This window comes from Coturnix japonica, chromosome 10, assembly GCF_001577835.2.
Source record: "Coturnix japonica isolate 7356 chromosome 10, Coturnix japonica 2.1, whole genome shotgun sequence".
Taxonomy (NCBI): domain Eukaryota; kingdom Metazoa; phylum Chordata; class Aves; order Galliformes; family Phasianidae; genus Coturnix; species Coturnix japonica.
The window spans coordinates 13,167,099-13,188,967 of NC_029525.1; the positions used below are offsets into that span (position 1 = coordinate 13,167,099).

At 53.6% G+C, this 21,869-nt stretch overlaps 1 protein-coding gene across 1 annotated transcript; it reads right to left on the reverse strand.

Moving 5' to 3' along the window:
* Positions 1–647: 647 nt before the first annotated feature.
* Positions 648–21,384, reverse strand: RGMA (repulsive guidance molecule BMP co-receptor a). The gene is made up of 4 exons (XM_015873142.2): positions 21,253–21,384; positions 15,177–15,292; positions 5,088–5,599; positions 648–3,424 (listed from the first exon to the last, which is right to left on the reverse strand). The coding sequence occupies exons 1-4, from the start codon at positions 21,264–21,266 to the stop codon at positions 2,714–2,716; spliced, it is 1,353 nt and encodes a 450-aa protein (XP_015728628.1). The 5' UTR covers positions 21,267–21,384; the 3' UTR covers positions 648–2,713.
* Positions 21,385–21,869: the final 485 nt, after the last annotated feature.

The following is a 21,869-nucleotide window of genomic DNA, read 5'->3' on the forward strand; positions in this document are numbered from 1 at the left end:
TCACATTGAGTCCCCGGTGCAGTGCAGGGACTGGAGCCATTTCTCTCCCAACTTATAAGAGCTCATTGTAAAAAATAAAAGCTTTTTGCTTTTCACACCTGCAGCCGCAGCGTCCGCCCCTTCCCAGCCTCTCTCCTGCTGAACCGAGCCAAGTTTCGACCTGGAGTTGAGATTTCATGGCTGAGTTACGTTCCCTTGAAAAATGGGTTTCCTAATGGAAAGAATGATGGGCTGTCAGGTGAGGGGCTGCGGGCTGGGGGCCATGAAGTGGGGGTTGCGGGGGGTGGGCTGCTGTCCTGCCTCAGGGTCCAGGGGCAGCGTTGCAGGTAACGATTTGGGGGCACACGGTGGTGTAATGTAGGTCCGTTCACAGACCATCCCCAGCCCAAAGGGACTTGGCCGTGTCCGTGTCAGGCTGCACTGAGCGCCATGGCACAGCCGGCCCTGCAGAGGGCGGCCGCTTCCCAGCAAAAAGCTGGAATCTGGGATCAAGTCCTGCCGCTGGGAGCCGGAATGGGGCGAAATGTGCAGCACTGCACCAAGTACAGCACAGGTGAGGTGCGGATCCTCGGGTTATGGGTTAAAGCGAGTTGCTTCGGGATGAGGGGCAGAGACGAGTGGCAAACGGCACCATAGAACACACCGGGAACAAAACGAGACCCACTAATTTATTGTCCAAAAAAAAAACCCTCCAACTTTACTCGCGTTTCTCTCAATAAATAATTTACAGTATGTACAGGTGGTGACACTCGGTGGGTCGCAGCGCAGGGAGGTGGGATCCATCCCCTTATACCCTTCCCCTCCCTGCGCCTTTTTGTTTCCATCCATCGGGTCTTTCTCGGCCACACTTCACCTCTTTAAGCAGAACTGGGTCGAACGCAACCAAAATAAAGTGCTTCACTGTTTGCTTTTAAAACAGGGATACCCCGACCAGCTCCTAACAGCCGACCACCAGCTGGGCTGCGATATCCTTATTTTAACACCTGCCTAAACAAACTCCTGGGGCACCAGCAAACAAAGCAAGGAGCAAAGTAGTAAACACATCTTTTTTCTTTTTTTTTCTTTTTTTTTTCTTTTTTTCCTTTTTTTTTTGGTTTTGTTTCTTTTCTCTCCTTAAACATTTAGAAACCAATGACATCTCTTCATATCTGTACAGTCACACGAGATCAAAGGGTCGGGGCTCTAATATATTAAAAGAGACAATATAAATTACATCCATGGACACAAGTTTGCATTTCTCTGCTGCTTTACAAATGGAGCTCTAGAGCTGTTAGGACACAATGAAAAGTCACGCTGACTATTTACATCAGGCCACCTATTGGCATCGCTTCCGACTGCCAAAGGCTGCCCATTCCCACCTCTTTTGGTGTTAGCTTGTCTCCTCGTGCCCAGAGACCTCCCTTGAGCAGGACATTACCCCACCAGTGATGTGTGTTTGGGGGGATGATTAATGGGAACCCCCCCCCCCTTGAGGAAAGGAGGGCAAATCCACATAGGGGTCTCTGAGGTGCAGGCTAAAGGTGGTGTCATTTTGTTCAGTGAGCAATGAGGTGAACCACAGAGGAATATGGGGGGGAAAAGGGAAGCACTGTGTGGTGGGGATAGGAGATTACCAATGGTTTTGAGGGAGGGAAATAAAAGACGTCTGGGAGTGGTTGGGGAGGGGGGGCCCTCTGCTGCATCCTGTCTCCTGGCTGAATCTCTTAACATTGCCCCATTCCAGAGACAAGCCCAGATGGGCTTAAGGTGCAACGGGTCTGCAATGGGGTTGCAAGTCACGACCCTGGGAGAAGGAGTGGAGCAGAGACCTAGCAGCAAACAGAGAGGGATGCTCCTGCTTCAGGACCTGGCTGATCCATGGGCAGGTAAGGGGGTGAGGGGCTCGAGGGGGTGGCGCAGATGGGGTCTCCTACTGAGCAGCCTCCCCAGTTTTAGGGAGTAAAAGCCTCCCAGCTTTAGGGGAGCAAACAGCACAAGGAGCTCATCCGACACTGGGCAGAAGTTAAAGAAAACGCTTGAAATACTGGCCAGGTTTCTCCTGCCACAATCAGGAGTCCTCAGTGGGTCCGGGTAGAGACAAGGGAGCCAGGAATAGAACTGTGGAGTGAATCAGCCAGGTGAAGTGGCTAAAATAGCAGATGCCCTTTGAACCACAGAAAACACAAGCCAAAGCTTGAGGATCACGGCCTCCTTCCACCACGATGCCTTGATCCTCTCTGTGGTCAGCCCCACCATTCTGGCCCCTGCCTGTTGCTCTGCATTGCTTCCTGCAGCGATGGGGCCGCAGAAAGAAGCACACCCCAAAAAGTGGAGCCCAGCCACATGACGCTTGTGGCTCCCCAACACAAAGCCACGTTCACACACTCCAACATCACAGTCACCGTGAGTGTTTTGGGGACCGTGGAGCAGCGGTGCGAGGAGGTGAGGGCTCCCCAGCACTCACACTACAGAAAGGGAGGATGAGGGGAAGTGAGGAAGGACCACCTGAGGTGTAGTCCAGCAAAATATCCCAAACGTCCTCAGGGCATACAGTGCTCCTCCTGGGCAAGAGCTGGGGTGATGAAGGACTGGGTGCTGGAAAGGGGCTGAGATCTGAGGACGATCCACGTGCTCCCCATTGGATCCTTTATCCAATCTCTCCTTATCCAGTGCTGTCATCTTGCCCCTTGTCCCCTCCTGCTCCCCTCTCCCCACAACGTGAAGGAGCAAAACTCTATAACAAACCCAACCAACACTGACTCAAACTCAGCAGTGCTACCCAGAGGGCAGAGAGGGCCCAGGGATGCTCTGAGGGAGCCGCATTGCCTGGAGCAAGGGCCCGTGTCCTTTCATAGAGGTGCAGTTTGTCTTTGTTGGAGTGAAGCAACTTCACGTCCTCAAAGGCGTAATAAGCAGCCAGCATGAAGTTGACATCTCCCGTAGTCAGGAGGTCAAAGACGCAGGACTGGAAGTAGAGGTCCTCCACGGGCAGCTTTTCCCTGCACTTGGCCGTGGCCGACTCATAAGTGAAGGCCTCAGGTGGGGCCGGCAAGCTGGGCCCCTTCCTGCGAGCACGGCCCTCAGCGGCCTGAGCCAAGCGGAAGGTCTGGAAGTCAATCTGTTGGTTGACTGGACAACCCCGGAGGCACAGGTAGAGGCCCTGACTGTCCCGGTCCTCCACGGCGTTGACCACCTCCTCAGGCATACGCACGGCGAAGGTGAGGTAGCGGCCCACCTGCCTCACCACGATGGTGGTACCGATGTACTTGGCCTGGATCTCGATGTGCTGACCCGACACCTTCTCGGTGATCTTCAAGCTGTTGGCTCCGTGTTTGTCGCCGCCGTTCTTGGAGCCATCGGCAAAGGCAGCGGGGAGCTCGTCCATCTCTGCCTGGTACACTTTCTGCTCCACGCATTCCTGGAAGCTCTTGAAGATGATGGTGAGCTGTGGGAAGAGAAGGATAACTTTTAGACAGCCAGACAAGACAGGTACCCCAATTTTAGATGCTCAAATAGGGTCATCCTGCTTCAGCACGGGGGTGAAGGCACCAAGCACCGATGCCAAGACCCAGAGCCTGGACTGAAGGCTCCACCTGGAGCTTTGCTGTTATCTCCAGGCCCCACGCAGAGCTCCCATGCAGGAGCTGGTTGCAGGATCACCAGGCACAGGCCTGTGTTGACATGCCCATGCATGTAGCACTGTCTCGCCCCCAAGGGCCTGGCTCCAATAAGTGGTGGAGCTTCTCTGGCTCCCATGGTATTCACGTCCCACAGTCCCAGCCTCCTCCTTTCCCCTGCTTTGTAGACAAACAGGGGCTTTTCCTCTGAACCCCAGAACGTGTTGTGCTTCATCTCAACCGTGTGCATTCAGTATCTTCAAATGGGCAAAGGGGATTTCAAAGGGGAAAATGGAGGCTCCCAGCATGTGCCCAGAGCTGTCCCTGCCCCTCTCTCCCACCACTCTTCCACTGAGCACAAGATGCTCCAACCCAGTGGCAGCTCTGCTGTCCTCTCCTCCACCATGTCCTCAGGCACCACCTTGCAGTATTACCGCTCCCATAGATATCCTGCCACCTTCTCTGGGTCCTACCCTGTCTCTGGCTGGAAGGCATAAGGGTAAGTCAGAGACTGCCAAGCAGAAATACAAAGAGCCCCTTGGAGGAAGAGGTTTTCCTTTCCAGCAGCACATGGTCCACTATCAGTAGCCCAGGAATGCTTCCCATAGCTCGTGCTGCAGATCTCATGACTAATCTCTCGCCACCACAAGCCCGTGAGGCAGATAACGGGTGAAAAGGCTCAATTAAAATGGTGATGTTGGGATCCAGCCTAGAATCGAAGGTCCCAGTGTCCTCAGGGATCACGTCCCTCCAGCCAGACTTAACTGCGCCGCTTCAGCAAGTTTTAACACCCTTTGGTAAATAAGCAGTTACCATCAGTAATTATCTCTAAGGATGTTTGTTAGGGACATGTCAAAACCAAAACGTCAGCTTCAGCTCAGGCTGAAACAGTCACATCTAGAAGAGGTGACCCTTGGGGCCAGCCCTGGGTTTGTTTGGACCTCAGGTGTCCCTGGAGAAGTGCTGCCATCTTTCCCAGTCTGCCTGTGCGCAGACATCTAGAGTCCCTTGAATTTGTCACCCCATTCTTTCATAGTTGTTGAGCTACAACAGCAGTGGTTCTAAATTGCACCAGGGGAGGTTCAGGTTGGCTATTAGGGAAAAGTTAGATCTCAGAAAGCGTGTTGGGCGCTGGCACAGGCTGCCCCAGGTGGAGTCACCATCCCTAGAGGTGTTCAAGAACCATGAGGATGTGGCTCTGAGAGGTGCTGGTTAGTGGCCATGGTGGGGGATGGGTCAATGGTTGGCCAATTCATTGGCCTTTCTCAGCTTTAATGATTCTATGATTCTATTCCAGCCTGCTAACTGTGGAGCCAGAAGAGGAAAGTCTGGATGGGCAGCAGATATTTGTGGCCAAACACCCACTTTCAGAGGAACTCCTACTCTTACTCTCCCCAAGGAGATGGGCAACTTGTTGTAGAGATGGCTATTGGGAAGAAACGGCACTCGGAAGCACCCGCACCCTGCTCACAAGCCATGCCCAAGGCTCACCTTGCTGGTGGCGGTGGCTGAGGAGCCAGGCAGCACCGGCGTGTTGGTGACCTGGACATTCAGGTAGTTATTGTCTATGAGCGGCCAAGCCCCTTGCACCTTGCAGGTCTGGAAGGTGTCTGTGAAAGTCCTGAGGTGGGGGTCCCCGAAGAGCCCGCAGTGGGTATAGTTGGGAGCTGCCGAATGTTTGTGAAAGCTCTTCTCGTAGTGGCAGATTTCGGGGCTGTCAGAACGTTCCTGGCTGTCCCCAGGGGGCAATGTCCGGAGGCGGGGTTGGGACGTGGGGCCATCCTTGGAGCAATTGTGTTGCACCATGAGATCGTCTATGCCATGCACGGCTGAATGGTAGGCCAGGTCCCCCCTGCAGGTGCGGGCGGTGCGGCGGGTGCAATGCGCGTAGGCACGCAATGCCGTGCAGAATTCTGGTGTTTCCTCTGCTCCCAGGTGGTGCGAACCCGACGTGGCCGCCCAGAACTCAGAGTTGCACTTGAGGATCTTGCATGGAGACGTCACTGTGAGGCAGGGAGAAAACACAACAAGGTCAGTGCTTGCGTGGTCCCTCACCTTGCGTTATGTAGGGTCCAACTCTACCCCCAGCCGGGTTCCCACAGCCCAACCCCATCACACTGGTTGCACCGCGTGACGCGACCTCGCTCACCAGACGTGACCCTCTCACATGACCCAGCTCTCATGCATCAAAGCCAAGGAAGCCAACAGAATGTGCCCCGATTTAAGCCAAGAAGGGAAAGAGCACCCGGCCTTCAGATGAATGTTCCTGGGGGAAAGCGGGGTGTTAAAGAATGGGCCTCATTCATTAGCAGGATAAGGCAGGATCACTAATGTGGTGGTGGGAGAAGCAGTGGGGTTTTTAATGTGGTGGGAGAGATGCAATGGGTTTTTTATGCCCTTTTAGTGCTCGACATTGAAAACGGTGCGGCGCAAATTACTGTGTGTTCTGCCTAATGTTCACCGTGGCACAAATCCACGGTCCTTCCTATTCCTCTTCCTTGGGCATGGAAAAACCCATCCCCAGCACAGCTGCTGTGCCCCAGCTCTGCAGTGATACCAGCACAGGGCAGAGCATGATCCCAGCTCAGGCACCGAGCTCCCTGGTTTGATGCTGCAGATGAGAAGCCGTGCACCTCTCCTGCAGCACCCCATGCTGCAGTGCACCCCAGGAGCTTGGGGAGCCTGGGGCTGGAGGCAGGAGGCCCGTTCCCCACCACGACCCATGCAGAGAGAGCAGGAGGCTGACACAGAGGAGAAAAACCGGCACAGCAGGGTGCAGGCTGCCAGCCACCCCGCTTGCTGTTGCCCACGCAGAGAAGCTGAAGGCAACAGTCTCTCTGCCGGGCTTGACAAGCTGGAAGAAGGCAAAGGAAATTTGGATCCTGCTCTTTTTGTTGGGTTTGGGTTTTTTTTAATTCCCCTTCCCAGTGCCTATTCCCCAGGGCTGTGTGGCTTCCCTGGAGCAGAGCTGAATGCAGCTGTGCAAAAGCACATGGCCTTCATGCGTACACTGCGTGTGCCAATCCAGAGCCCTGCTGGGTGAACCCGGGCTCCCACCACTTCACATCCGTGGTGCTTTCCTTCCTCTCTTCTTCATCAAACCCCTTCAGAGGGCTCAGAGATGGGATCGGGCACAAAAGGCAGCAGGGCAACGAGAGAAAAAGCTCCACTATTTCCAGCTGCTTTTGCATGTGCACATATTCCTGTCTCGGCGCTTGTTTAGAAGGAGGCTGGCAATGCATCTGTGCCAAAATCATTTCACGTTTGTTTAAAAAGAAAGTTACAAAACCCAGCATTGTTGCAGGGAAAACAGTGTGTTTTAGTTTTAAACACTGCAGTGTTGGAAACCTAAACACAGTCGGTGCTGGAAAATCAGAAAGAGAGAGCAAAGCTATAAAACACTCAGCAGTCCGGCTCTTGGGCTGCGTGCTCCTTCCAAGAAGAGTGAAGTGCAAATAGGAAACGGTGACAGGTTCCTCACAGCTTTAAAATTCATGTTTAATAAGCACAGATGCTAGCAACAGCTCCGAGAATCCAGGAGCTGTTTCAGCTTGGCAGCGTCCAATTTAAACCTGCAAGAAGCACTGTGGAAACCCTTGTGTCCCGCTGTAACTCGCCGTCGGCTGGAGGTGACCTGCAAACAAGCTTTGGACACGGGCTGACACTTCTGCTGTGGTTATTGCAGTACAGTGCCTGAATGCAGAGGGAGAAAGGAAGGTCGGCGCTGGAGGTGGCATTCCAAGTGGAAGGTATGAATTTATACGCACACAGAAATGTGAGTGGTGCTGCTGGCTGTCCCAGATGCCTGTGGCACCAGGCTACAGGATCCTTGCTCTCCCAGCACTTGTGCCTAATGCTTTGCTGAAGGGTGCCCTGAGGCTGCGCACAGACAGATGTTACAGCCCCTGGGGGCAATAGGACACATCCCTGAGCCTTCCAGACCTCCAGCCCTGGTTCCAGCCACCGGGCTGTGCTGTGTGTATGGAGTTTTCAGCAGGAGTGAAGTCATAACCCATCACTCAAGGACCATTGAGTCCAGCTCCTGGGCAGCTGCTGCTGTAAAACTGCCCCCAACGCTCTGTGCCCAATGCTGCCACATCCCTGAGGATCACTCATGACTTTATAAGGTTCCATGTTAAAAAAAAAAATAATAGTAATAATACCCACAATGGTAAGGAAGCCCATCTCTTCCTTCCCTGGGCCTGAAGGGGGAGCGTTCTTCTTTAAGATGTTATCGCTTGGGTTTGGCACCCGTCCCCTTCTCACTGTTTCGCACACGGCCCCATATAAGGCCACATTTCCAAGCCAGGTGCCCTGGCAGCAGCGCATGGGGCGGCGCAGAGCAGGGCTGCACACAACTGTGCTGCTCCATGGATATGCCTCTCAGCAGGCTGGTGGCTTGGCAAAGCCCTGGGGGTGTTGCCTCCTCTTTTTGCTATGGTGTGGACTGGCCACGGGGGCTGGATGGCTGAGGGTTTGCAGGCAGGGCTCAGCGGGCATAGCCTTGCTGCTCAATGCAGTGATTGTGCAGGCACCTGAGTGACTCAGCGCTGGGCAAGACACACAGCTGCCACCACCACCACCACCACCAGAATGCTGGGGACACAGCACAGAGCCACCATGGAGGACAGCAAACGTGTTCTGTTCCACGCCGTGCCCCTTCCCCTGGCAGCAGCTTTGGCACAGTCATGCAGGCTGTGCATTTGTACCTGCGCCAGGGTGCGATGTTTATTCAATCTCGGATAATCTATTTTCCATCTCCTCACAATGGATCTGTTTTTGAACCACAGATGACTGACTTAGCACAAGAACAAACCCCTCCTGAGCAGGAAACCAAGGAGGCTCTCCAGGCTCTGCGTGACACCCTTGACTCTGGGTGACACCGTCACTGTGATCCGTGGCAAAGGGACCTTCAGCCTGAGGACTAGGTGGCACCTGGAATCAGTCCCAGGCAGCACGGCCTCCTCACTTCTCCTTTCAGGGGCTTGGTGCCATTCAAACAAGGGACAACATTTCCTTCGGTGTGAAGGCTGGGAAAGCTTAAAGTTAGACAAAACATGCAGTGACAGCCACCCTGCCTGCCCAGTGCCTGCAGTTGTTCAAGTGTACTTCCCAGGAGGACTTCAGCAGCCCAAGGTGACCACAAGCTGAAAAGCAATGCCCCTGCTCTGCGAGTTTATCACCTTTACAAATGTGGGTCCTGCTTCTAAGTGGATTTTATCTGCCTTCATTGTAAGGACATAAAAAGAACCAGCGAGTTTCTCCAAAGCAGTAAAAAAAAAAAAAAAAAAAGCCCGTTAGTAACCAGCATGTGTTTCCCACAAAGATATTTACACACGGCAATCAAGTCACTTGTCAATCCTCCAGATAAGCTAAACGGTTTGCACTTTTAAGTTCCCACTGGAAGGTGTTTGCCCAGCCCTGCAATCAGCCTGCTGCCTCCCTTCCCCACGGCGGGAGGCTTTCTGCAAGGCTCTGCCTGCGCACACTGGGTTCAGTTTATCCACCAGCCATGGCTGCCCATGAGCCATGGTCATCAACCAGCCACAGCCATCAACCAGCCATCCACCAACCATGACCATCAACCAGCCATGGCCGTCTATCAGTGCCCCTATTTTCCCCTTCGTTAGGTCTCGGGTTACCCAAAATTCATTTACCCAAATCACTCTCCTGCACAAACCCAACAATTCATCCCTTCTCCTGTAATTTCTCCAGCAATGAGAATTACTGGAAATTCATTTCAGTAAGCGAAAGCCAGTTCTTTTAAGACTCTTGGGTGCATGTTAACCAGACCTGTTAATTTTAAAGCGTTCACTGCTACAAGATGTTGTTTAATATCCTCTTGGTTACTAACGGGCTGGAAAGTATTTCATCACCCACATGTGATGCAAATACATCACCCCGCTTCTTTCCAAAGACATGGATTGAAGTGTAGATGTGCAAGCCTCACACAAGCAGTAAAAGGCCTTTTCGGTGAACACAGTAAAACGTAATTACCTTTGGCCTCACATCTGAGCACGTAGACTCGGGCTCCTAAACACATATTTATTTAAGTAATCTAAATAAACATATTTATGCCGACACCTCCATAGGAAAGGCACGGCTCTCGGCTCAGTATGGGGAGCGTGCAGCTCCTGCATGGACATGGCTTGTAGGAGAACGATGGGGAAAGGGCTGCAATAACCCCAGTGCTCATGGAACAAGTCATAGAGCGGACCTCATCCTGCAGAGCAGCTCCTGGGAGGTTTTGGGGTCCAGAGTGCGACCCATGGGGATGTGCAGCATCACCCTCGGCCCAGCTCCGACCCGGAGCTCAGTCAGCGACCTCCTTTGAACTGCTAATAAGAGCCAATCTTGCCGAATAATAGCCTGCTTATTATTGCCTCGTTTGCATAACAAAGAGGCCCAATAAAACTGATTCGACTGTGCTCAGAGGGGGTGTGAAAGATCAGCCCTGAGAAAAGAGCTGCAGGAATGCAGCAAACTGCTCCAAAGCCTCAACCCAGGAAGAAAGACAATGCAATTTGCCATCAAGAAAAGCCCAATAGACCAATAAATTACCCATGTGCAAAGGGATTAGATCAGGTTTCAGTTGCGCTGAAGTGGGGGGAGGAGGAGCGGGAGGAGGGAACTGCAGGAGAAAAATAAACCTGGCTCTTAAAACGCTGCAGCTCATATTTTGCAAGGGCGTGCATGGGGAGGTTGGCTCAGCAGAGGCACCTTGGGCGCTGCGGCCTGTATTTCGTGCTCTCTTCCAGTAGCCAAGGCAGCAGTAAATGCATTACAAGCATTAAATGCACGGATGCATTAAATCCAGGTGAAGGATGTGGTGAGAGCTGGGTTGAGTCTGCAGCGTTTTTCAGCACAGCTGCTTAAAAGGATGCTGGGTCAGGGCTCCATCCGGTTTGTTTGTGCTAAAAGGAACACAGAAGGAGTTTTCCCCTCTCAAGCATTAAAGCATCTGGAGGACCTGCCACAGCCAACTCCCCGTTGTCCTCAGCACCGAGTTCATGGCCCCCATCCCTCCTCTCCCAGCATCACAGACACGGGGCAAGCACAGGCAGGAAAACAGCAGTCAGTGCCTTCCCCGGCCACGAAATGCTATAGAAGGAGCCCACGACGACCATTCCAGTCAGCCCTTCTGGCTCCGGGTCACCTCACTGCGGCACACTTAGTGGGGGTGAATGCATCTCCTCCCAGTGCCCAAATGGGAGAGCTGGCATCAGTGCAGAAGCAGCAGCCCCGTGCTTTGGAGCACGTTGTGAAGATGCTGCTGTGGCAGGAGCCGGCAAATCTTGAGACGTTCAAGATAGAACTGGAAGGAGGAATGAGCCGGAGCAGCAAGTTGCAGGTTGGCCCGTTTTGCTTTGCAGCTTCACTGTGGGACTCAAACATCAGCAGTGCCTTTGCTGCTTTGGTTAAAGCAGCAGCCTGGAGCTGTGCTGCTGCTGGAGGGCTGCTGAGTTTTGTTACTCAGATGCACATGGAGAGCTGGTGGACAGAGGAAGACAAGCGAGGGAAGCGACCTCCTTTGATTCTTCATCCGCAGAAGGGCACTAACGAAGCAGCTCCTCGCCACGTCACACCACAGGTTTTCCTGGCTGCTCTCCCAGCACCAACAACATCCGTGTGAACCACCTTGGAGGAGTGCTCCATTTTACAGATAAGAAGACGGGGCCAGGCAGGGATTCACCCAAGGTAGAAAACAAGGTGGTTTTCCTCCCTCAACCCCTCCACGAAACGTCACCCTCAGCTTCTCCAACAGCACCTGCCCTCAAAGCAGTGACACTGGTGCCCTCGGCCACCTCCTCCAGCCACCAGCCCCCACTACCCCATGCCTGGCAGCCCCACAAACATCTGCTTTGGATTTCCATTGAGCTCTGTGCACCCGAGCTGTTTTCCCAGGGTGCCTTTGAAGGCACAGCTGCCACCCACCAGCGCCTGCGGGCCCCCCAGGTGTGGCAGCGGGTCCTTCACCCTCCTCCTCCTTGCCCGGGCCGCAGCAGAGCTGGCATGGAAGCACTCAATGCTTACAGGTGTGGATTCCCTCTAGGAATAATCATTCCCGCTTGTGCTCTTGTGAAATTTCAACCCTTCAAACGCAGAGGTAAATGAGACACAAAATGAGGAGATGGAGAAAAGCCCGGAGCACATAAATCTGGATGAGGCAAATTTATACAATTAAAAAGCTGCCAAAAAAAATTGCGGCATCTCCATTGGAGGCGTTGATTTGTGCATTGGGGGGGAGCACAGCACCCAACCCAAAACCTACATGGGCAACCAAGCAATGCTGGGGTCACAGCTGGGAAAGCACAGGGACCAAAGTGCCCATGCAGTAAAAAGACACAGAAAACCACCCAGCTTTGCCCACCCAGCCCTGTGCTCAGCCATACCCATGGCTGCAAAGCCAGGATCCCTCAGTGTCCAAACTCCTCGGGATGCTCATGCAGTGCACAGCAGGACTCAGCACCCTGCACATCTTACTGTCCTTGTATCTGCAGGCACTGCAGCCCCTCACACCACAGCCGGGACGTTGCACAGAGCTGCTCAGTTGTAGGAGCCAGCTTGTTCTCCGCAGTCAGAGCCCTATGACTTCATCAAGGGGATGGCATCTGGTTTTGCAGTTGGACATAATTCAATTCTCCCCCTCGCTGCAGGAATTTCAGCTGGTGAAGCAGTGATTTACTCAGCCGGGCTGCACTTGAGTGCAAAGCAATCTCGAGGCTACAATCGAACGCTCTGTTATTTTGAGAGCTGACGGACGAGGGAATAAATATCCCAGTGATGGGAGCTCTTCGTTTAATCCTGGCTGTTGCCAAGTGCAGGTTGCAAAGCTTTTTAAAGGCACTCAGGGGCTCTTCTGTTAGAAATGTGCTCCGTGCCCGAGGATAAGACTCCCCATCACAGCTGCATCTCTGAGCATCCCCCATCCCACCCCAGACCCCTATATCTCCATCTCACTCCAAGCTTGCAGCAGCCCTAAGCTCTCTCTAGCCCCATTTAAACCATCCAGGACACCGACTGCTGTTTAGGTTCTCTTGTTGTGCATTTACTGGAGCACCTATTTAGCCGTAACAAACCCCCAAACCTTGGCTGCTGCCAATATAAACCCAAAGTCACCCCGATATCCCCCCATTTCCACTCAGCAAGGGCCTAGAGTCTTGGGAAGGCAATTTGTGGGGCAAAAACAAGCCAAGAGTCCACCCCACATCAAGGTACAAGGCCAGCTCAGCATGTAGTACAGCATGGAAGCCCATGTATTTCCAAGGCTGTTGTTCAAATCTCTCCCCACTTCCCAGCCCTGACAGTGTCCTCCCACTCCTGGGCACTATTCAAGGTGATGTTGGTTCAGCTCTTCTTCTCAATTTTGGCTCAATGCTGTTATCACGTCCCTCCCTGCCACTGTGACAAAAGCTGTTGGGCTGGATCCTTCCTGGGAATCCACCCCCTTGCCCAGGTGGACCAAGGGCAGAGCTCAGGCAGAGCAGCCGAAGCAAACCACCATGTGGATAAGTCAAAGTGAACCAGAGGATGTGGGAGAGCAAAAACCGGACTCGTTTTCAAAAGGATTTGCAAGAAAACTCAGTGCAGCCTCAGCTGGGAGGCTGAGACACCCCAGACACAAGGATCCCACATGTGATGGGACAGTACCCACAAACATCCAACAGTGAGGGCTTGGTGTGAGCATCATCCTGCTCCCCACAAAGGACTTTTGGCAGCGGTAGCTTTCTGCACACCAGTATCCCCCCCACCAGGACCTCCATGGAGTTGAAGCCAGGTTGAAGTCATTGGTGTGAAAGCAGTACACTTGGGAATCCAGCCCACGTTGCATGTGTAGGGGGGGGGTTAAGCAAGTAGATACAACAGGACCCAGTGAGGCAGCCCACCAAGCCCCACATCCCCCCATGTTTTGAGGTGCTACGTGGCTTCCTGAGGCCGCAACACCTCTTTGTGGGCTCCGCCAACATCCTTCACTGGGAAAACAAGAGGGGGAAAGGAGGAAGAAATCCCCCCCCATCTTCCCCATCCCCATCTTCCCACCCAAAGAGGAGGCAGCGGGGCCCCCCCAGCACCACACACGGGCAGCACCATCCGTCTGCTCCCTGCTCCCGCCGGCTCCGGATCGCCCCGTTTTGCCAGTTCTTTGCACCTTATTTGACTGCTGAAGGGAGAATCAAACAAAGCAGGCGGGCAGATCGCGTATCAAGTTCTTTCTTGCACCGTAAATCTCATCACAGCCCCAACCCGCTCGGAACAGGGCATTGTGGGTGCTGCAATGGTTTAAACACCCCCCAAAATAGGTGTTTGTGTAGGGTTGGGGGGGGGGGGAAAGCTCGGTGTGAGCACAGACAGGAGATAGGAGGGAGGGAGGAAGGGCACAGAGCAGCGTTGTATTTATTTGCTGCATGTGTGTGCAAGACGGCTGCACCTACGGTTATGCAAAAAGAAAGGCAGAACACTTGAAAAAGGGGAAACTTGTGCTCAAATGCAAGATAAACAAACCTGGCAGAGCCGAGAGCAAAGGCTGTTCGCTCTCCCTCCTGCTTTCTCTCCTCTCCCCCCCCCCAGCCTTTTTTTTTTGAAAGAAAGGAAAAAAAAAAAAGGAGGTAAAGAAACTGGAGAGTTTTGGAAGGAACAAATCCGCCTCTGTGGACTCGGTTTCCCCTCCCCCAACAAAAACAAGCACTCAGGGCTTGAAGGAATTTGCAGGCAGAGATCTGCCAAAAACATTGTGAAAAACTATGGGGGATTCATTGGAAACAGATGGCGTTTTCAGCTGTAATTCTGAAATTCTCTCCTTTTCTGACACAATACAAACAAACCGGGGGTAGGGGCAGGGGGGGCCGCGGCGTTACGGGGCAGCTCCGGTGTGAGGCCGGGCCATTTGGTCGCCGTGCAGCCATTTGCTGAGCAACCCCCCCCCAACCCAGGGCTATCTGCGACCGAAACAACGATGTAAAGGCTGCAGCACGCACGGAGGGCAGGAAGGTGACGGTGGTGGGGGACGGGCAGCTGGACCGCGCATCCCGCCCCAGGTGAGCACCTTTAGGGCTGTACCCCCCTCCCCTGCGTTCCCCATTCCCAACCGCACCCCCCCGTGTTGTTAATACACCAGCACAGCAGCGGCGATCGGAGCGGACCCCCCCCCATCACTCGCACCCATCCGCATCAACGGGCATCAGGCGCGCTCAGGTGCCCCCACCGCTATTTCAGTGCAGCCCCCAGGGACGGGGAACACAGCGTGGTCTGACGGCTGCTGTCAGAGCGAACCCCTCCTGCATCGCCCTATTGTTTGGGGCTGCTTGAATTATTATTTTTCATCCATCCATCCCACACCCCCCCACACACCCCAATGGTCTCTTTTCCCGTGAGGTGAAGCAGCGGGGAGACAAAGAGGTGAGCGCACGGGAGAATAAGGGGGGGGGGAGAAGGGGAGCAGGGCAACAAATCTCAGCCCCCCACTCCCCTCGCTCCTCTTAAACATGTGGCCAAGCGCTGCGGAGAGCACAGGGGAGGCCCACGGGTAGGGGAGAGGAGATATACATGGGATGGTCTTGAAAAGAAGAGGTTGGTCCTTACCTGGAGGGAAGATGCAGAGAAAGACAGGGAGGATTTGGAAAAGTCCCAGGGCTGTGGATCCTGCCCCTCTCCCCATACCCATCCATCCAGCTTGAGCTTTAACCACTATCCTCTCCCTGGAAGAAGAGTTTAAAAAAAAAAAAAAAAAAAAAAAAAAAAAAAAAAAAAGGAAGGAAAAGAGGGGGGAGGAAAAAGGAAAAATAAATCAATCGAAAGAAAGAATAAGAAAAAAAAAAAAAAATCTAAAAGCCCCACATGGCTCCGAGGAGCGATGCAGGGACGGGCGGCCCCAGCTCCTCTGGTGCCCTCTGCACTGGAGGATTACACACTTCTCCTCCTCCTCCTCCTCTCCCTCCGCCCAGCCCCGGCCCGTCCGTCACCCTCCACCCGCCAATGGCCGCCGCCCGCCCCGCTCCTCCTCCACTGCAGGGCGGGCGGGGAAGGGGCAGGACGGGCGGCCATGGGAGGCGGCAGGGATTGGGGGTGCGGCCCGGGGGGAGCGGGGTGGTACCACCCCCCCCAACCCCCTTCACATGTCAGCATTCGGGGATAAAGGCGCCAAGGGGAGGGAAACTGAGGCTGGGGTTGTGAGAGCTCGTTTATTTGTGCGGAGCCTTTCGCAACCCCTCCGGGTCGTGGTGTAAACCCGGCTCTGACTCCTCCCCTGGTACCCTGTGAGGTCTGCTTTTAGGGGGGGGGGTCCCTTTTGGGTTTCCAAATGCAGCCTGCCCTGAGGTCTCACTGTGAGTCCTTCCTGCTCCCCCAGCTGCAGCTCCGAGCACAGCAGACGTTGGTTTGCCTGCCGGGCTCTAAAACCCTTTTTCCTCCCACCCCTGGGTGCACAGCGGGACGAGGAGAGCAGGTCGGACCTGCAGGTCCCAGGGCTGTGCTCCACCCAGGGAAAGGCAAAGCCAGGAGGGGAGCATCCCCTTGACAGCCCACTCGGGTCTGTTGAAAGATTGTTCTCAAATGGGTGTTTTAGCCACGGTAAACTGAAGACAAGTCCTGAATGAGGGTGCCTATGGGTGTACTGTGCTCTAACGTGCTTTAACTTCCCTGTTTTAGATTGTAGGCCCTCCTTTGATGGGGTGCCCCCTCACCATCTAAATGCTTCCTCTCTCCGAGGGGTTTTCTACTAAGAAGAGAAGGATGCTGGCTGTTCTCCTGCCCTTCTCCCAGCTCGGAGTGCCCTCTAACATGGGACCCTTCCTGCTGTGGCCCAGCACAGCCTACAGATGCTGGCTGACTTCATTTCCAGTTGTCCTCAGAAACTGCCTTCTCTTCTGCCTCACAGCACCCTCAAGGATGCTTTTCAGCCTGATGGTCTCCAAGAAGAGCCCGTAATTTCCCCCTTACAAATATCCCCACACAGGGAGAGGAGACAAGAAGGTATCCATGGAGCAGAGGGATTTAACAGTACCTGCCTGGTTCTCCTCAGGGGCTTGAGCCCCTTGGCCTCCAGATGAAGGAGGGCTTTGTCCAGGCTACAGCCTGAATTAAAATGCCGGAGCTTTTCCAGATGGGACCCAGATGGGATCCAAAGATCCCGGGGCTTTGCCTGCTTGACAGACATGTGTCTGGGTCCTGCAGCTGCGCATAGATCATAGAATAGCAGAATGGTTGTTGGGTTGGAAGGGATCTCAAAGATCATCCAGCTCCAAGCCCTGGGTGATGCAGGGGGGGCTGTGCCAGGAGCTGGTAGGCCACATCCAGGCTTTAGGTGATGCAGGAGGAAGGCCTACAACAGGCACCCCTCTGTGGGGGATGTCAGATGGGGGCAAATTCAGCCCTTCCAGCTGCTGCTGCCACCCAAGGAGAAGAGCTGATGGGACACAGAGGGGACAGGAGTGGGAGGCCGTGAGCTGGAGGGGCCACAGCCTGGAGAGATGGGGTTAGGAGCACAGGCTGCATATACCCTCCTCTTCTTCTCACCCCCTCCTCCTCTCAGCCCCAGTTCCTTTCAGCCCACCCTTTGCTTTTCCTTCGGTATGAAAAATGCCCCTCCTGCTATCGCCGATGACAGACAGCGTGATCTATTTGTTTTTAACTCGCCAAACAGCCGAATGACCACCATTTAAAATCCAGCTGCTAAATAGCTGCTGCGAGGCTGCTTGGATTGTTTGACCTAAAGCCTCCCCCCCTCTTTGGTGTTGCTGTTTTGTGGCAAGCTGACACATGGAAATGATACACTAAAAATCCCGTTTGAGGCGATATTTTCAGAATGAGATCCTCTTTGGAGCTTCTGCCTTTGGTACAGGGAAAGCTGGAAAGCAATGAGCAATGTTGCCCCTGGCTCTGGTTTGTGAAAATTTCTCCTTGATTTTGCACAGTTGCATTACGCGTTGCAAATGGGATTGCTGTTTTTGGCACCCATCAAAGCAGCGGATTTTGCTGGAGAAAACAACAGATGGGTCCAAACTGAAACAGCAGAGCACGAAAAAAAAAAAAAGCCCCAAATAAGGTGTGTCTGAGCTCCTCGCTCTGTGCTTTGCAGGTCACCTTCACCTTTCTGATAAGCCAAATCAAAGACCTGGACTTAAAGTCACCCACTAAGACTGAAGCAATGTGAAGCTGGGATTTCTGCCTTGCCCGATGGGGCTCTGCAGTGTGTGTTGGTGTGCAGTTTCCCCTGCTTTTTCCCTTCGTGAAGCTGGGGCCAGGCTTTCAGTTCAGGCAGCTTTTTGCAAACAGTGTGTGGGAAACCACCCACCGCTATGTGCAAACACCTCCAAGGCACGGTGGAGCTCCTAGGTGACACGCAGGGAGAAATCCCAGCCCCTGTCAACCGGCACCATCAGCCCAGCCAGCACTGCTGGTCTGAATTCAGTTTCAGAGCATTTCCCAGTGTGTTCTGCCCTATGCCGCACTATGCATATCTGTGGGCTTCAGCGGGGCTGAAGGAATGTGCCTAATTTGAACCCTAGGGTTTAAAGGTGATGCCTCCCCTTACAGCCTTCCTAATGGAATTATTCAGCACCTGTAATTACATCGCTAAAATAGTAAATATGGGTATTTCTGAGGGCTGCAACTGGTAGTTAGAGGACTCCTGGTCTGCTCCTGACTCTCCTGTGAACTTCCTTTCATGCAGTGATCCCTGCACAACTGCAACATGCCTTTGCCTTCTCTGCCTCAGGACAAGGCGTCCTGTTCGTGTCCTGGCTGGGGTTGAGCTGTGATCAGGAAGTTCATCTTGCACTGTTCAGCAACAAGACGTGCTTGGGTTAAGCAGAAAAAAAAAGCTAATCATTCCCTAAAGGAGGAAGGGAAGTTTGTAGTGGAAACCCCCAAATTATTATCTGGGGAGGTTTGCGAACCAATTCCAAAATGCTTGTGGAAGTAAAAGCAAACACCTGTGCTCTGAAAGATTCCCTGAGTAGAGGAAAAAAGCTCTGAACAAGAAATCATGAGGAAAAAAAACCCAACATTTTTCATCTTTCTGCAGTAAGTCACACCTCTTGTGTTTGCGGTACACTGGGAAATACTGCAGTTCATTTCCTTTCCTTCGCTATTTTTTCCCCCCCCAATTATTATTATTAAATACTTTTGCAGTTTCCCCAGCTGACAGCACAAGCAAACTCTGCTCTCTCTGAGCTATGAGCCTCAAGGCTGCCCAGCAAGTGCTTGAAACTTCTTCTCTCCAACCTGTCACCTTGCACCGCTGATAGCAAAGTGTCCCTCCAAGATCTCAGCCATGCACCGAGTGTCTGCTGTGACCTAATGGGGCAGGAGTGCTGGAACTGAAGGCTGCTGCGTGGCAAAGTGTTGTCTGCCTGGGATCATCCACCTGCCTCTGTGAACGTTAGACTCACCGACCCGGCTATGCAAAGAGAGGCCAGCGGGGCCAAGGTGGAATATGCATAGCTTCCATAGCTTCATAGCACCAGTGAGTAAAGTAGGAATGGTGCGTTGTCGACCTGCAACTTTGCATCTGCTGAGAGTGGCTAATTAACGGCAGCCCTAATTGGAGTTGCTGTGGGTTACCCTGCTTCAGGCTCTCTGTTCCAAACGCCTGCTCCAGATTCGCAGCCACAGGTCACCTCCAAGTGCTCCAAACCAACACAAGGCAAGTGAGAGGTGGGTTGGTAGAAAACTTCGTCTCACTCATCACAGAAAATACAATGTGGGGATAGTTCCAATTGAATTCAGTTCATCACATCCCTCCCTATAGCAGAGGGATTGGAATTAGATGATCTTAAAGATCCCTTCCAACCTAAACCATTCTATGATTCTGTGATTCTATTTATTTTATTATGACTGGTTGTATTCATTCCTTTCTCTTCCTTCCCCTTGATTGCAAAGCCCTGTGGTGTCAGCATGGTGCACAGGGCAGGCTGTAGCTCTCCCTTGTTCTGTAGGGTTTGGAGGGCTGCCTGGCATTCGCTCTCTGTGTATTTAGTTCTCTGCAGGGCACTGTACTTTCTGGTCTCCTCTTTGGGGTAAGAATCAAGCGCTACCTCTGTAATGTATCTTCTGCGCATCTGGGCTTCTCTAAAAATAAAGAGGTGGGCTGGGAGGTGCCCAAGGTGAAGTTCAAATGGCCACATTTCAGCTCAGTAGAAAAGATGGGCAAATCTGAACTGCCAAAAAATAAACAGCGCAGAAGAATTCATACCCAGAGCTGGGTGTTTATCAGCAGAGACAGAAACCAGGCTGTGCAATGGGACAGGGGGGCAACCTTGGCTTTCCCTGCTGCCTTTAATAACTACTGCTGTCTTGAGTAAGTGCAAACGCAGCTCCTTAATCCCACCCCAACCTGGCAGGTCAGCTGAGGACATCTCCTGGGTCTCCACGTTTAAAGGTGGGGCATGACATCGTGTGTGTTTGTAAATCTGCATCTTGGGCAGGTAGAGAAAGGTGTCACTGAGGGGTCTTAGGGAAAATGCTCTGTGAGACCCAGCCTGCATCCCCCCATGTCAATTCCTAACAGCAATGGCCAGAAATCCAGCAATCCCATAGCACAGATTCTGTGTCATTACTGAGGTTGCAAGATGCTGATTCAAAACTTTTCCCTTTTTTATGGGGTGGGGGGGAAGCAAAAACTGTAAATCCAGCAGTTCTCTATGTATTTCAGGAGGTGAAACTGAGCCGGGTGGCAGCTTTCATGGGGGGAGCAGCTGGGGGTGGCCGGGGCCCCACTGGGTGGTGCTGTTAGCCCTGCACCGCCTGCACAAGGATCCAGTTTATAAAATAAATGCAATCCAACGCCGCCTTAAACCACATGACATAACAGCAGCTTGCGAGCTCCCATTAAAATCTCAATTTGGGGAAATTGATTCTACCTCTGAGCAATTGCGATGCAATTACTCCAACAGGCAGCAATCAAGAATCACATCAAAACAACACCAAACTTTCATCTCCTGCCTCACAACCACCACCACAACAAAAAGCACCTGTCTTGCAAACACAGCCCAGTTTCCTTCGATGTATATAATATTTAAGAAGAACAACGTGCAGGTCTCAGGCTGAAAGCAAGCCTGGACAGGGGCTGTAGGGCTGGTGCCTCCGTACTGCCCTGGCTCGGGGTGATCTGCCGCTTTACACCTCTCCCACCTCTGCATCCCGGCTGGGATCGGGGGCTGTTTGCAAATCCAGTTCCCCAGCAGCGAGGCCAGCCACGCTCCAGCTGTGTGTACTCTCCCTGCACACAGAAGCAGCCGCCCATGCCCACCTCCCACATCTGGCCAGCTGTTCGGCATCGCCCACCCTGCCCACGTCCCACATCTGGCCAGCTGTCACCTTCCGACTCGCAACCCCCCGCCCGACGCTTTGAGACCCCCCAGCAGCGCATCTGCGGAGCGGTTGAGAAAAGGGAATATTTCCCGTTCTCATCGGTGGTCTCCAAAGAATTATTCGGCTGGCTTAACCCAGGAAGGTGCAGCTTTAGCGGCGACCGTCAGGAGGAGGATAAATGAATAACAGCGTGCTAACAGCAAGCCGGCCGGAGGGGAAGGGGAAGAGCCGGGGTTCCGTATGGAAGCGGCCGGGGAGGGAGCAGGCAGCCGGGGCCATGCGGGGGGCCGGGGGCAGCATGCGGCCGGGGGGGGGGTCCGCGCAGCCCCTTGCAGCTCCCGCTTACCTTAGCGGCCGCATCAGCCTCTCCAGCCCTCCGCGGGGGGGTGGGTGCAGGGAGCTTTTTTTTTTTCTCCTTTCTTTTTTTGCCTATTTTTTTTTTTTTAGTAAGAAAATAATAATAATGATAATAAAGAAATGGGGGAAAAAAAATTAAAAAAAAAGAAAAGAAAAAGAAAGAAGTAGCGGTGGGGGGGGAGGGGGGGGGAAAGAAAGGCGGCCCCCCCTGCCCTGAGCAGGGCAGCCCCGGCGGGGAGCAGCGCGGCCTCGCTCAGCGGGACGCGGGGAGCCGCATCGCCCGCCCGGAGCATGTGAGAGGCAGAGGAGGAGATGGAGCCAGATAGGGAGGTCTCCTCCCTCCTTCCCTCCTCCCTCCTTCGCTCCGCGCACGCTGAGCAGAGCCGTTAGCATGCGGCGGAGGATGGGGGGGGGGGGGGGGGGGGGGGGGGGGGAAGCAGGAGCAGCCACTGCTATGGGAGCCGGAGGGTCCGCGTTGCGTCTCTCCTCGGGCAGCAGGGCGAGGGTGGGGGCTGCAGGGTTACCCCGACACGAGAGGGGTGGGGATGCTCCACCTGCAACAAGAGCTGTGGAGGGGATCGGGGCTTGGGGCGCATCATTGTGTTG